Source organism: Leucopleurus acutus (genome assembly GCF_964270905.1).
Source record: "Leucopleurus acutus genome assembly, chromosome: 14".
Taxonomy (NCBI): Eukaryota; Metazoa; Chordata; class Mammalia; order Artiodactyla; family Delphinidae; genus Leucopleurus; species Leucopleurus acutus.
Window position 1 is genome coordinate 9,386,875 of NC_139156.1, and position 15,526 is coordinate 9,402,400.

Consider the following 15,526-nt stretch of genomic DNA (forward strand, 5'->3'; position numbering starts at 1 on the left):
TATCCAGTTGCATTATTACTAGATGCTGGATACACAGCAAGTGTGGACTACTTGTTACTAACAGTGGGTTTGCAAGAAGCAGCCTCTAATACTTAACAGGGCATTTTTATGAGTGCAGGTCTACAGCTCACCTGGGGATCAGTATGTCCTCTGCACTCATCCTTATTTGTGTCATACCGATCTAACCAATAACGAAACACCGCAGAAGCAGCCTGGATGATTCAAACAATGCTTTGAAGCCAGAATAATTGATTTTGCTTTTGAGAACACGTTTTCTAATTAAGCAAAATAAGCTCTTTTCCCCCAAAAGACTCATGTTTCCTTGTGCAATTTCATATCAAGTTATACTCTTCCAAGTCTACCAAATAATCTGTCCTTAAATTCAAGTCAATTAACCAAACACATTTTGTACTTGTTCTATTTACTTGTTCACACAAGAACTGAACCAGACCAAATGAGAAATAAGTTAGAATTAATTTTGAGCAATTTATTCTCAAGTCATTACAGTGTTCAACCAGTTTGATGTATAAAGATGTCAGACATAAAAGTAAACAATGGGAAGCACACATATATTCCCATTCTGAAAGAAGACATGTTATATATACAGAAAAAAATGCAGCAAATATTAAGGTATTCAAAGTAATTCTTTGACAATTCAGATGTGACATATTTACAGGAAAAGTATAAGTTTTAAAATAATTAAATAATTTTCATAGAATTATAAAAGTATTGAGATAAATATTAGGAGACTCTGACAATCACAAGACCATTTCCCTGTGCTATTTTATACAAGGGTAGTTCTATAAAAAGTCCCAAAATAGAGCTAATATTTTGCCACTATGGAATATATCAAATTACCAATACCAAAATATTAACATGAACATGCAATGTAAAAGCTGTACCAAAGAAAACAGCATTAGGCTCCTGAAATAGCCAACTGTCTACACAAGATTTCTTAGGTGTGTTCATGAAAAAAGAGCTTTCTAAAGGAGCTGCTGTAATGGATATATCTGCAGAGAAAGTGATAACTACTTAAAACCTTTTCATTCTATCATTCTCAAATGTAGCTGCAAAAAAGGAAAAATCTAAATACAACTTCTAAAAATATTAGCTTATGAATAAAAATGTTGAGTGGTGCATTCTTGATGCATTCGGATTTTTAAAGTGATGCTATGATAATTCTAGTATAATAGACAGTAACCTCTGGACCCCACGACTGTAATAAGAAATCCACCCTCCCCTCTCTTTCTCAAACAAGAAGTCATCTTAGAAAATGAAAAGGAGAAACAGTGACATTTACGAATTCAAAACAACACAGTACTGTAATACGGCAAAATATCATAAAAATAGCAGCATGTGAAATTCAAGACTATTTTCTTAAAGCAAATGTTTAAGAATGAACCGTAAAAACAGTACTTGGTCAAACTGATCTATTACTCAACACCTGAAACTAACGATCTTTTAGAGAGGTGCTTATACTTATGATATCCCCATGATTAAATGTAAAGTCAAATATGTGTTTTAAAACATATATTGCACAGATAGTAGAATAACAACATTCTGGTATCTCTAACACAAAATCGTATGTTATTTAGTACATTAACCTATGCTACTGAAAATTAATTTTATCCTAATAGTTTAAAACCAATCATGTAGGGGTTTTGAGCACATTAATCTCAAAATATTCCTAAACAAGATGAAAAAACACAGGCACTTGAATACAGGCTATTAGTGACAAAACACAGAGGTTACAATCGCATGACTAAGGGCAGTATGTCTTTACACATAAACTTGAGGTCTTTCACTGATCCAAATATAGAAATAAGAACTATTTTACAAAACTCTGACAAGAAAATCAGATCTCCAAGAAATTTCGTATCAAATAATTTTCACTGAATAAAGCAATGACTGCTGCACGTCTTAAGCTTTTACAAATAAATGTCCGAGATACGGCTGTTTGAATTCTAATTCTCCCCTTCTCTCCATCCCAGTACAACACACGACCCTCACTAACTGTCCAATAATATCCTCTATGCAAAACTCACAGCTCACCTTGAGACCCAGAGCATCAAACATGGCTACCATTTCAGAACTGCCCACACTGCACTGTAAATGTTACAGCACCACAGACGTCGTGAGTTTAGATCCTTTTGTCTGGCAATACTCCATTCAGTAATATTAACCGGTAAGAATGTGTAGAGATTGAACATTTAACTGGAAGTCACAGTAGCATTTTTAAAACAACCAAAATAATTAATAAGCATTTTTCATGTTTTAAATTGTGAAACATTTAAACTGTCAAATTCGCTTGGAAAAAATATCACACACACTTTTATCATCCCAATGAGAACAAAGCTTCAGACAGCTGATACTGAGATACTTCGGGCTTTTCTCTTTCTTTCTTTCTTTTTTTAAAGAAATTGCATTGAGTTTGGCCACACCCTAGCTTCTTGGCTTACCAGCTTATAAAGAGAACATCGATGAGGCAGTATACTATATGCATTAAAGCCCCTTTCCCCTTTATCATCTTTGGCGAGAAGCCTCTTGAAAGGACACTGAGGGCGGATGAGGCGGGTCAGGCTCCACGTGCTTCCATCTCACACATCGCTGACTGGAAGGCTTGCATCATCCAAGTCCACGGGGTCACAATCTTGTTCCTGAGGGCCATTTTCACTTTGAGGTTTTAGCAGAGCTTGTTCAGTCACTTTGGTAGCTGGTTCTCTTGGAGAGACAGTCTGGACCTTGAAGTTCCCTGGCTTGACCTTGGCAAGAGATTCGTAAAATCCTCGCTTCTCCATGGAAAAGCTTGAGACCAGACAGTCGCTGCGAGAGGCTGTGGATCGCGGGGTGGCTGCTGTGGCACCGGCAGAGAGGAGAGCGTGTTTGGGTTCGGAAGGACAGCGGGAATGCTCCTGCAAAGAGGGGTGCTGATCAGACACGGGCAATCATTAACGGCAAGGCTAGTAACTCAGTGTGAGACTTTATTCTCTGAAAAACAAACAGAACAAAACACACACACACAGAGCAGAAGCATGAGCCATGCAGCGTACATGTGCAAGTTCCTTCCCAAAGCAATGCAGTTTTAGGAGTGAGTTTAGAGCGCTGACAGCCAACAACCACGCCCAGTAAGAACAACAGTTCTTTTTTCTGAAGCCAAAGTTCGTAGCTGACACTGAAGACTCAGCCTAAAGGGGAATGCAGTGTGCCAACTGCAACTGAACTGTGTTTAACAGCGGGCCTACCAGCTTTACCATTTTATTTAAGAGTTTATTCTCAATAAACACTAGGAATTATCCCACACATTTTAGAAAGATTAAAAAATGAAAATGCAGAATATAAAAATAAAAGGCCATTATCTCTTTAATAAGCAAAACTCAACATTTTTCAAACCTATTATTTTGTCTGTCAGCCTCACGAACTTAAGTTTTTGGTTCCCTGAATTTCACTGCAACCAATAATATCATAGTCTTTTCACTTCTTATTTAATTGCATTTATTTTTGCATATGGCATACATTCATATGGTTTAAGATTTTAAAGGCAGAGAAGGGTACATATTTAAGCATTTATTAAAACTGTGGTGAAATAATTTCAGTTGTGAATATTAATTTCAATACGCTTCTAACTAAACCAAATCTGAAGACAGCCTGAAATATGACCATTCCAAATGCATTGCCATATAGTTCCTAGTATATTGTGTTCATTTGTGACATTAGTGGCTTTGAAAACAAAGTGCTACAAAACACTCTAGATTCCCATTAGATGGCTAAATTTCACCTGAGATTTAATACACCATGCACACTATACTAATGTAGAGTTTATCCAATGCATGTGCACCTGTGAGTTTGAGCAAACTGTTACCACAAAGGTGCATTTTAAGTGGTGTAGTATAAAAAATTTCAAAATACAGGAAATACAGAAATTGAAACTTGTGGCAATTCAGTAAATTAAGCTTTAGTAGATATGACTTTTTAAATTAGTAAAGTTGTCTCTTTTTTTATTATTTATTTATTAATATCCGTATCCAACCTGATAACTGTAGTGAAATAGTTTGCGTTAGTGTTGACAAAGTCAGTTATGATAACTGCAGAAGGCAGTTTAGTTAACTCAACTTTCCAGAATCAGTTGTTAAGTAGTGAGTAAGTCCAGGCCCTCTAGTAAGAAGGCACGTTTGCGTGAGAGCCCACATACGTGCTGCATTCCCCAGTTCTGGACGTATACCTCTGTATACAAGGATTCGACAGCCTTCTGGCCTGCCGCATCTGGAACACAGTGCAAAGCTAAGATTAGAGTTAACCTGTACTGGAAGGGGGGAAGAGAAAGTTCCGCTGATAGTTACAGCTTAGAGAGTCCAATCTGCCCCCACCACAAAGCACAAAACACAAACGCCCTTCTCCAACTTTTCCTCTTCCCAACAGACATTGTTTTTGCAGAGAGTCTCATACTTGACTGCTGAAAAGGTCACATAAAACACAGGCAGTTACAAAATTAACACCTATGAAAATAATTTCTGAGACATTCCAAACAGGATACAAGAAGAATAACTTTAAAAGTGAGAAAAATGGATTTGTATTTACTGATCTAGAGTCATTTCTAACAAGAAACGATTAAAAGACAATATTACTGCAATACTAGAAATGCAGGAAAATACTGGAAGTGCAGACTATCCAGCATCAATGAGTCTAGATACTAAAGGCTCTCATGCTCCACGTTAGACCACCTTCTGCAGACCAATGTGCTGCACTTCAAGGCGATTGAAAGTTTTTCATTCCTTAGTAGAATTTGTATTTTCAGATCAGAGATCAGTGGCCAAAGTATTCCAAAGCTAAATCTTATTCCTATATGATGAACTTGTACATGATAAATTAAAAAGTAAAGACATTTTCCTTACTGAGAATGTTTAGCTGTTTTAATTTTATTATTATACTACCAAAAAGATAATTAAGATAGTAAAAAGCAGCCTTTTAAATTAACCTAGTAAAAAATGAGAATGAAATGGAAAATACTGACTGAGAACACTAGATTCTATTTAAAGTTCCAGCTGCTCAACTGTCTTCCAGCACTAGTGAGGCAAAAACCTAAACTGAAATCATAGGAAGCAAAAAGGAAATTGAGACCTTCACAAAACTGTGTAATGCTACAACTAAAGGTGCCTCACATGATTAGGCCAAATACCATACTAAGAATTGGTAAAATTATACCAAATCTGGACCTACTGACAAGTAAGAACTCCTAAAACAAAACAAGGAAATGTTCATTCTTTAGTTGCCCTGCTTGTGCATTTAAGACAATACAATGCACAGAAAGTTATGTATACATAACACTACAGGAAGCATTAAATTAGAAATGCATTATTTTTTTTGCAAGTCCAACTGGTATGAAAGTCAACATGCAGATAAATCTCAAAACAGAAAGAAACTGTAAGGATTAGGGGGAGAGGAAGAAAAATAACTTGACAGGATCAGGGGACCCAAGGGAGTATCACCCCAGAGAACAGGAAACATACAGAAGACGCTGATCTGCCAGGTCCCCGCTGTGCTACAATGGCACCAGAGACTGCTTTAATCCAACTGTGCATCTCTTCAGGGCTATCAGCCTAAGGGGAAGGAAGGATTCATTCAATTTTTCCTCAAAATCAGCTCCTATGTCTATAAATCCAATGTATTCATTTTGGTAATTAACAGTGTCAACAACAAAATCATTCTAAGGCAATGGTTTCCAAAAACTTTTAGAAATCACTTTTTTAAACCAGGTTTTGCTGGGTAACTTACAGAGATGTAAGTTGGGCATGTAATGTTTTAAGATGAGACACATCAAAAAGTGTCAATATGAATAATTATGGAGAGAAAACAAGAAGAGGAAGAAGTCAAAGAAAGATCTTCTCATTTCTACTGCTATATTGTTTGAATTTTCAAGATGAATATTTATGTAATTGTGCAGTTAAAAATCCACTGTGACATCATTTTATATGTTATTTTTCTAAAAATAATTTCTAGGGCTTCCCTGGTGGCACAGTGGTTGAGAGTCCACCTGCCGATGCAGGGGACACGGGTTCGTGCCCCGGTCCGGGAAGATCCCACGTGCCGCGGAGCAGCTGGGCCCGTGAGCCATGGCCGCTGAGCCTGCGCGTCCGGAGCCTGTGCTCCGCAACGGGAGAGGCCACAACAGTGAGCGGCCTGTGTACCGCAAAAAATAAATAAATAAATAAATAAAATAATAATTTCTAACAATACCCTAAATCATCATATTCCAAAGCATCATCTTCCTTGATAGGACCATGACTTCCAATGTGAATTAAAAACCTTACTATGACTTTAATCCAATTAAACAAGGCCCTCAGAGGGGTGGAGAGGTACTGCCCTTTACTTCTGGATTCTACTATCTAGTAGTTTAAAAATTTTAAAGATACAAGTAATATTTTTGAACCAATGATATTAACAAAGAGTTTTTAAAAGGAAAAACTCAAAGTAGGCAAAGGCAGAGTATACTTTCATTCACTACAAACAGGAGCACCAGTCTAAAAGTCAATTTGGCAAAATAAAGAGGTTTAAAAAAGCTCACGCTCTGATAGTTATCCTCGATCTAAAAACGTATTGTAAAGAAGTAAGAAATTCAGGCAAATTTATGCACAAAATGTGCACTACCACATTAAATCACAGTAAATGTACAAAAACTATGTAAATGAGTGATCAGTAACAGTACAGTAGAGAAACAGTTTAATTGTGAAACATTCATATAAGAGAGCATAGTTCTAAAAGGTTTTCAGAGAATTGGTTTTTGTGTGTGTGTGTGTGTGGTACGCGGGCCTCTCACTGTTGTGGCCCCTCCCACTGCGGAGCACAGGCTCCGGACGTGCAGGCTCAGCGGCCATGGCTCACGGGCCCAGCTGCTCTGCGGCATGTGGGATCTTCCCGGACCGGGGCACGAACCCGTGTCCCCTGCATCAGCAGGTGGACTCTCAACCACTGCGCCACCAGGGAAGCCCAAGAGAATTTTCGACGTAGAAAAAAATGACTATAATATAGTAAACAAATAGGATATAACACTGTATTGATATCATATAATACCATTTGTTATAAAAAGATATGCTCTAATAAAGGAAAAAAAAAAGAATGGTCGCCTGAATGTGGAATTCTACATGGTTTATAAAACATTTTTTCTTCATATTTCTGTATTTTCTAAATTTTCTGCAATAAGCATATGTAGTAACTTTTATAAAACAAAACCAAATGTTCTTTTAAAAAACTTCTAATCTAAATAAATGTGTTAAGTAAAAAGTGTATTTTAAACTTAAACATAGGATACTATCTACCATTAGTGAAATGATACGATATACTGTGTACTTTTATTATGGATATTTGAGCCCCCCTTCTTATAAAATTACCAAAAGGTGATATAATTAAAATTCCAAAATATGTGCAAAAATAATCCAAATTGAAAGTACACTTAGCATCTAACTTAAATAGCATTTCCCTTCCTCCAAATAAAACTTAATTCCATCAAAGAATACCCCTATTGGCTGAACACATGACCTGCCAATAATCTTACATATAACATTTTTTATTAAATTGGCAATTATATTTGTCATATTTTTTGCTTATTTTTATGAGCAACACATTTATTTATGTTTATTTCACCTCTAAAATTATTTATTTCTCGTTAGGAGGATCTATAATCTCCAAAGAAGTATCCTACCTGCACATAGAAAGTTCGAGACGATGTTACAATTTCAAAGAGGTTGTCTCTCATCATTATGTCACTGTTAACAAAAAAAATTTTCCAATTGTACTTAAATAGCAGTTGTTTGATAGTTTCCTTTTACTTCTTTACCCAGTACCAAATATGTGTCAATGAGAAAATAAATATTAGAGATAAAATACTGATTTAATTGAGAAATACTAAGTGATCATTTTCCAATTTATTTTTGCATTAAATTTTACATATTTTATATAGTTGTATGTATTTTTAGAAAGGTTCATAAAACAACTTTAAAATTCAAAGTTTTCAACTGTGAAGAAATCAGTTTGCTCAAAGAAACAATGGCACAGTTAACATTCTTACAAAGCTCTATTGCAGCAACCCTGAAATACTAGAATTAATAATACATCAATTTGTCAAATACGATAGCTGTTCACTTTAAATTTTGTCCTTTCCATTAATAAGCTTAAGAACTGTTTCCTAATTTGTAGTTTTCAAACAAAAAAATCTCAATATTCTGTTTCATCTGAAGGTTTTGAAAGTTTTAGCATAACCCACTAGCAATAACACAGAAAAATATCATCTGTAAGTACATCAATTAAACTAAGGAATTATATATTGTGTAATAATAAGTTGTGTCAGACACCAAGTCAGAGGTGGTGCTTACCTCTGCTTACATTCCTGGACTTTATGAACCTCTTTAAGTGGTATTACGCGGAGAGGTTCCTTTTCCTGTCAAAAAAAGCAAATAAACAGATACATGACATACATTCTTAAAATGCTTTTAAGCATTAGTTGTTTTATTTAGAGGTCTATGCGAAAATCATGCTTCTTTCCTGAAGCACATCTAAGACATAAATCTACCTTCTTGAACCATCCAGCATCAGAATAGCTCAAATACTGTAACCTGATACACACTGTGATCTGAAACAAGGAAACTGGCATATAACCCATGTTCACATTATTTATGCGCTAAATGACAGTGTAGCTTATTAAAAACCATTAACCACCAGACTTTTCCTTGGTGAACCCCTATATACCCAGTAAGTGGAGTACTTCCTATTTTGGAATGTTATTTTCATACAGAGGGTACCAGAGTAGTGAATACCCAGCTTCTTTGAGTTAAATTTGTCATTTTAGGAATATCACTTTTATATGAACACATCATTTTAACAAGCACAATTTATTAAACATTTACTAAGTGCCGGGACATCTGCTATGTTTTAAATGTGTTATCTCACTTTCCACAACCCTAGAATACATGCACTATTACTCACCTGAGGAAACAGGATTAGCCATATTAAGTACCTCACCTAAGGTTACAAAACTAGATATAAGGTTCACACATAAGATATAACTAGCTCCTAGTTAGCACAGTACTTACAGTAAACATTTCATGAAATACTATACACTGTATTTCACTGAAAACGACACCATGAGTTTAAGACATACCATTACTTTATGCAGTACTAAGAAAATAATTAAACCATGGCTGAACACTTTTTTAAAACCAAAATCTATTTTTTAAGTTTTAGAAAGTAACTCATTTGCAGGTAAGCTCTAGGACGGCCTCTTCATCTGCGTGGCTCTGGCCGCCCACACTGGTTGCCACTCCAGACACTCCTTCCTGCTCCTGCACCACCACCTGGGACACCTGCACTGATGTGCCTCGCCTAGAAAATTTACATCTGAATTGTAAGGAACTGATGGGAGGAAAAGAGGGAAAACAGGGTGACGAAGGATCCCCCAACTTTTAAGGTTCTTTACATATTACAGATATTAATGTTTTATCTGTGATATATGTTATTAAATATTTTCTCCAGTTTTTCTTGTCTGCTGAAATCTTTTATACCTACTGAAAGAAACTTTTAAATTCTTATCTTTCAGAGAAACATACAAAAATATTTACAGATGAAATGATATGCCTAATATTTGCTTCAAAATAGGAAGGGAGAAGTAGGTGGTGGTACAGAAGAAACAAAACTAGTCATGTGTTGATAATTATGAGATCTGGGTGATGGCTATATAGGGGTTCAGAATACTATTCTATCTATTTACTTTATGTTCAAACTTTTCCATGATCAAAAGGTTTTGTAAAAGAGCCCTTTTATACTTTAAACATCAACTTTTATCATATATTATCCTTGAGCATATATAAAAATAGGCAAAATAAATGGGTTAAGGTTTTTTAAAACCTCACATTCAGACCCCAGCTCACTTTCTGACTAGAAGCCATCAATCGCAGTGCTTTTCACTCCATACTATTCTCCGGGCCAGAAAGAGCACTGGTGATACTACAGCATTTCCTAAGAATCTCCCACTGTGTCCCTGAGATTTTCTTCCAGCTGCCAGCACCCTTTTCTGCAGGTTTTGGTGCTGGTGTCTTCTGATCTTACCCAAAGGTGCTGTGCACACACAGGCAATGACAACACAGCACAGCTGCTGCCTGGCTCCCTCACCTTCAGCATCCCTAAGAGACCTGAAGATTTCAGAAATGTTAAAACGGGGGGAGGGGATGTGCATCTTAGTAACTGACAAAGGTCAATAATTATATTTAAAGTGTTCAGCTTTATCTGTGTTTGCTAAATACTTAACATATTCCTGAATACACATAATATAATTTCCCTACCTCCTATGATAGTTCAAGTATTCTTTCATCTCAAACTTTATAGCATAATATCCACATGCAGGTTTTCAAATTATAGTAAATATTTCTATAATAGTTCTTGTCTCATTATAACTACTGTGGATGACAAGGGGACATGTCAATTTCTCTGGTAAAACTGAACTCCTGAAGGCCAGAACATCACTGACTGCCCTCTTTATTCCCAGTTCCCAGTGCACCAGGGCCATGGAGAGCTCAATGAACGTCTGGTGCAGGAAGGACTCCTCCCAGAGGACTGGCATTAACCGAAAGCAACGAATCAACCTGCCAACCAAGCACAAGGGTAGCTTCTGAGACACCAAGGCTGGTAGTTTTTGAACCAAATAACTACTGCTTCCAACTGAGGCTCTTAGGTTTTGAAGTCTAAGAAAGGGTCCCATGCTAAAATGGCTATTCTTGTTATGTTATGTCATTTTTTTATTCATTCAAAAACACTTATTGATTATTTTCTAAGTACCAGCTGCTGTGTTCATAAAAGGGTACAAAAGAGAATCTTTGCTCTCAAGAAGCTCATGCAATTAACTGGTAAAGACAAGTATGCAAACAATTACAAAAGCCAGTGGGAAGTATCATGACAGGTGTGGGCATCAGCTTCCATGTATGTAAAGAGAAGCCGCGAAATCCAGAGTCCAAAAGCCTTCCAGAAGAACAGACACCTGAGATGAATCTTAAATATTCCCTTCCTATTCTCCAGTGCTCTGCTGTCCAATAGAGTAGCCACTAGCTACGTGTAACTACTTGAATTTAAATTAACGAATACCAGATACAACCGGCTTTACTTTTAAAGTTAAATACGGTCAGGCTCCTCAGTCGCACTAGCCATAGTTCCAGTGCTCAAGAGCCACATGTAACCAGCAGACGTGGCCAATGCAGATAATGGAACATTCCCATCAGTGCAGAGTTCAGCTGGACAGTGCTGCTCTGGTACCGTCATTCAAATAAAACGTATGGTTCCCCCTTCAAATGTCCCATAAAAAGAAGAGGTAGGATCGCACTCAATTTATGCAACAATCTATTGCAGAGCTCAGTCACACGACAGGAGTATTTTAAATAAGGATGTTACTCAAACAAGTGAAAGATGGACCTTCAATCTTTGATTCTACCTTCAGATAGGACAAAAATATCTTATATGAAGAAACTTAAAAGTCAATCTGAAATGGAAAAGAAAATATCAAGAGAGGGCAGGGAAGAGAAGGCAGAAGAAATCAGAGGGTCAAATGTTGACTTTCAGAGACTTAATTCTTTCTACCACCTCCTCCAATGCTTTCAGAGGAAATCTGTAGACTGAGGGGTTCTGATATTTTTAATTCTTTCAAGGTAGAATGCCTTTGAAGATACACTCTTTTTATTTAAGATTTAACAAAAATATCATTAACCAAAAGCATCACAACAAAATAAACTGAACTGCATATACCTCTCAAAACCAGATTTTAATTATTTTAAAAATAGAAAACAGGACAAGAAATTATATAATCACCACAGTGTAACACTTGTCAAACATTTTTAAAGCAACATTCATGACTCAGCAACATACCAGTTCAGATTTGAAGTAGCCTATTGTGTTTTCATCCAATTGAAAATATCTTCTCTTCCAGTTTTTCATCTATCAGAGATGAACACAGACATAAAACTTATGTTTCTAAGAATGTCAAATGTTAATAACAACTTAATTATTCTGATATGACCCCACAATCAGAAATGTCAAGCACTGGAAAACCTTACTACCATCCCTTAGCGAGGAGATACAGGAAATTTCATCTCTTTTGCTACTCAGGCCTTGAACTAATTCAACTCTGGTGGCTGGCTTTCAGCTCTTACTGTATGATTTTATAATATGGTCTTATTTTTTTTATGCTCTAAAAGTTAAAAAAAAAAAAAGGCACTTCCCCATCCCCCACAAAGTAAATGCCACCAAGAGTTCAACAGCAAGCACAGGAAATGTTGTTAAACCACATGAAGCTTCTCGTCTGTAAAATGCATGAATCCTTCTACAGGTACTTTATAATACTAAGAAGGAAAGCAACACGTATTTAATAAAGTGAATATGCTTTGTACAAATATCTTCTGTCAATGAAATATAGCTTTTGTGAAAGTACTTCAATATCTCTAAGGGTTAGTTAATATTTTGGATTTAAGAGTAAAACAAAAAGAAAGGAATGTCTCTTTAAAAGCCCTAATTAACACTCGACCTGATGAGAATTCTGATTTTACCCGTAGACATGCTGGAATGAAAAACCTTCAGCCCTTACCTTCATTTCCCTTAGCCTAAAGAAGATCACACAATTAGAGCTGAAAGAACCTTCCTCTGGCTGACCTAAGCTAATCAGACTTGCCAGGAGTGATGTGAGGTCAAGCAGAACCGCCAGTAGACATTTAAGTACTTCTTTACTCACAGAAATTTTTAAAATTTTATTTTTAAACTTTGAAGTTTATTTTCTCATGAAAGTCTATAGATTTAGTTCACATTTTAGAAAGGTATTCTGGATTCATAAACACTGGTAAATTTACTTGCTCTTCCCACAATTCACCATTATGGATCTGGTTGTGTGAGAATATCTGGGCCAAGACGTAATAGCTCTTACTAAGGACCAGGTGCTATGCTAAGTGCTTTCTATTTATATCTTTCAAAAAAGACCTCTGGATGGTAGGTTTTATAATATAAGTTTCCATAAAAAGAAACTGAGAGCCTGAGAGGTTAAGTAAGTAGCCCAAGGTCTCAGTGTTTTCAACTGGGGTCGCCCAACCCCATATCAAGTAAGTGATCCTTCCACACCCTGCTCCCCTGGTCTCCCCTTTCCTGCCAATCTCCCTACTAGAGCTCCCTTTCCCTGACCTATTCCCAAGGGGGGTAAAAAAATCAACAGAAAAACTTTCTGGAATTTAAGCTGTTAGGAAGCTCAGTTAAAATTGAAGGTTAGTGGTAATAAGCATTAACTTATCCAGCCACCCACAGACCAAGAAAATAATAGCACTGAGTTTTGAACACAGAATAACCCCTATTCTATCCGATGACTCCTGGTCAGTAAGCTGGTCTTTCACTTTGGATCTTTCAAAAAACAAAGCAAACCCTAACCCTAACCCATTTTGAGAGTTTGCTAATATATACTCATTTTTCATTACTTCACATATTTTGTTAAACTACTCACCACTGCTCCTTGTTTTACACAATATCCAGCTTTGATAACTGCACTATCTGAAGATGGTTTAGGAGTAAAGTAAGGAAGATGGCTTTGTGACCGCTTCAAATTATTTCTGTCAATACTTTCACCACATTCATTTACTTCTTCTTTCTAAAATGAAGCAAAATAAAGATATTCCTTTTTTGCTTGTTTACCTTCAAAGCATACTTGTAGTTCACGGTGTCATTCTAGTAGAAAAATCTTAAAATCCATCTTAGTTCAGTTAGAAACACGGATCTTGGAGTAAAGAGTTTTCTAATTAATTTGAGATACTTAATCATAACTTTCAATACCACTGATTAAACCACAGATTTCTATTTCTCTTTTTCTGCAAAAGTCCTGCCACCAGTGTTTTTTGGTTTTTGTTTTGCTGGGGGGGGGGGCGCTGGATGGGGGGGTATAACTTTTAATTTTGAAATAATTATAAAGATTCACAGGAAGTTGTAAAAAAACAATGTACAGGAGGTCCTATGTACCCTTCAACCGGTTTCCCTCAACAGGGAAACTGTATAACTATAGCACATTATCAAAACTGACACCGAAACATTTCGCAGACCTTATTCATATCTCACCCATTTTACATGCATTCATTGTCTCTGTATATATCATTCTATGCGATTTTATTGCCAGATCTGTGTAACCACCACCAGCGCCAATGTACAGAGTGTTCACGATAGGATCCCCTGGGCTACCCCTTTAGAGCTTCTATCCCCAGTTCCTTGGCAGCCGCTAATTTGTTCTCCATCTTTATTATTTTGACATTTAGAGAATTTAACATAAATGGAATCATACAGTAGGTGAGCTTTTGAGATGGTCTTTTTTCACTCTGCATTCACTTTGGAGATTCATCCAGGTTGGTCCTTGTACCAACCGTCTGACCCTTCTCATTGAGAGTAGTATTCATGGTTTGGACGTACCACTGGCTAATTCACCCACTGAAATGGCACTTGGGCTGTTACCACATTTGGGCTATTAGGAATAAAGCTGCTGTGAACATTCATGCTGTTTCCGTGTGAACATAAGTCTTCATTTCTTTAGGATAAATGCCTAGGAGTGCAAATCCTCGGTTAATACACTGATTGCAAGTTTACTTTTATAAAGAACTGCTAAACTCTTTTCAGAGTGGCTGTACAATTCTACATTCCCACCAGTTATGTATGAGTGATTCAGTTTCTCCTCATCTTTGTCAGCATTTGTGTTATCAATAATTTTTAGTTGAGTCATTCTGATAGCTATATGGTGATATCTCATTGCGGTCTTAATTTGCATTTCCTTACTGGCTAATGATGGTGAATATCCTTCCTAGCACTTATTTGCCACCTGTGTATCTTTTATCTTTTTTTTTTTTTTTTTTTGCGGTACGCGGGCCTCTCACTGCTGTGGCCTCTCCCGCTGCAGAGCACAGGCTCCGGACGCACAGGCTCAGCGGCCGTGGCTCACGGGCCCAGCCGCTCCGCGGCACGTGGGATCTCTCCAGACCAGGGCATGAACCCATGTCCCCTGCATCGGCAGGCGGACTCCCAACCACTGCGCCACCAGGGAAGCCCGTATCTTTTATCTCTTGATGAAATCTCTGTTCATGAATTTTGCCCATTTTCTAACTGGACTGTTTGGTATTTTTACTATTGAGTTTTGATATAGTTCTTTATATATTCTAGATACAAGTGCTTTGTTGTATATGAGGTTTTACAAATATTTTCCCCCAGCATGGTGCTTTTCTTTTCATCCTCAACAGACAAAACATTTTTAATGTTGATAAGGTTCAATTTATCAATTTTTTCCCTTTATATAGATTGTGCTTTTGATGTCAAGTCTAAAAACTCTTCACCTAGTCCTAGATCCTCAAGATTTTCTCCTTTGCTATTTTCTAAAAGTTTCGCAGTTTTAATTTTTTTTTTAACAGTTCAGTCCAGTGCTTTTAAAAACCTAACTATACACAGGTTTTCATGTTCCCCAAAGCATTGGCCTCCTGTTTATTTATAATGT

The 15,526-nt window shown here is 36.7% G+C and overlaps 1 protein-coding gene across 2 annotated transcripts in view; it reads right to left on the bottom strand.

Annotated features, from left to right (window-relative positions):
• Window positions 1-500: 500 nt before the first annotated feature.
• The window catches only part of PLEKHA1 (pleckstrin homology domain containing A1), a 58,781-nt gene continuing 43,755 nt past the window's right edge, over window positions 501-15,526 (bottom strand). Inside the window, exons 7-13 of one of the 2 annotated variants that reach the window (XM_082853895.1) lie at window positions 13,508-13,651; window positions 11,896-11,964; window positions 8,364-8,428; window positions 7,694-7,757; window positions 5,505-5,594; window positions 4,220-4,260; window positions 501-2,912 (exon numbers count right to left, since the gene is read on the bottom strand). In XM_082853895.1, coding sequence (XP_082710021.1) covers window positions 2,702-2,912; window positions 4,220-4,260; window positions 5,505-5,594; window positions 7,694-7,757; window positions 8,364-8,428; window positions 11,896-11,964; window positions 13,508-13,651 — 684 coding nt within the window. In that variant the 3' untranslated portion in view covers window positions 501-2,701. The remainder of the gene's footprint in view (window positions 2,913-4,219; window positions 4,261-5,504; window positions 5,595-7,693; window positions 7,758-8,363; window positions 8,429-11,895; window positions 11,965-13,507; window positions 13,652-15,526) is intronic. The other variant, XM_082853894.1, reaches the window with a different exon arrangement.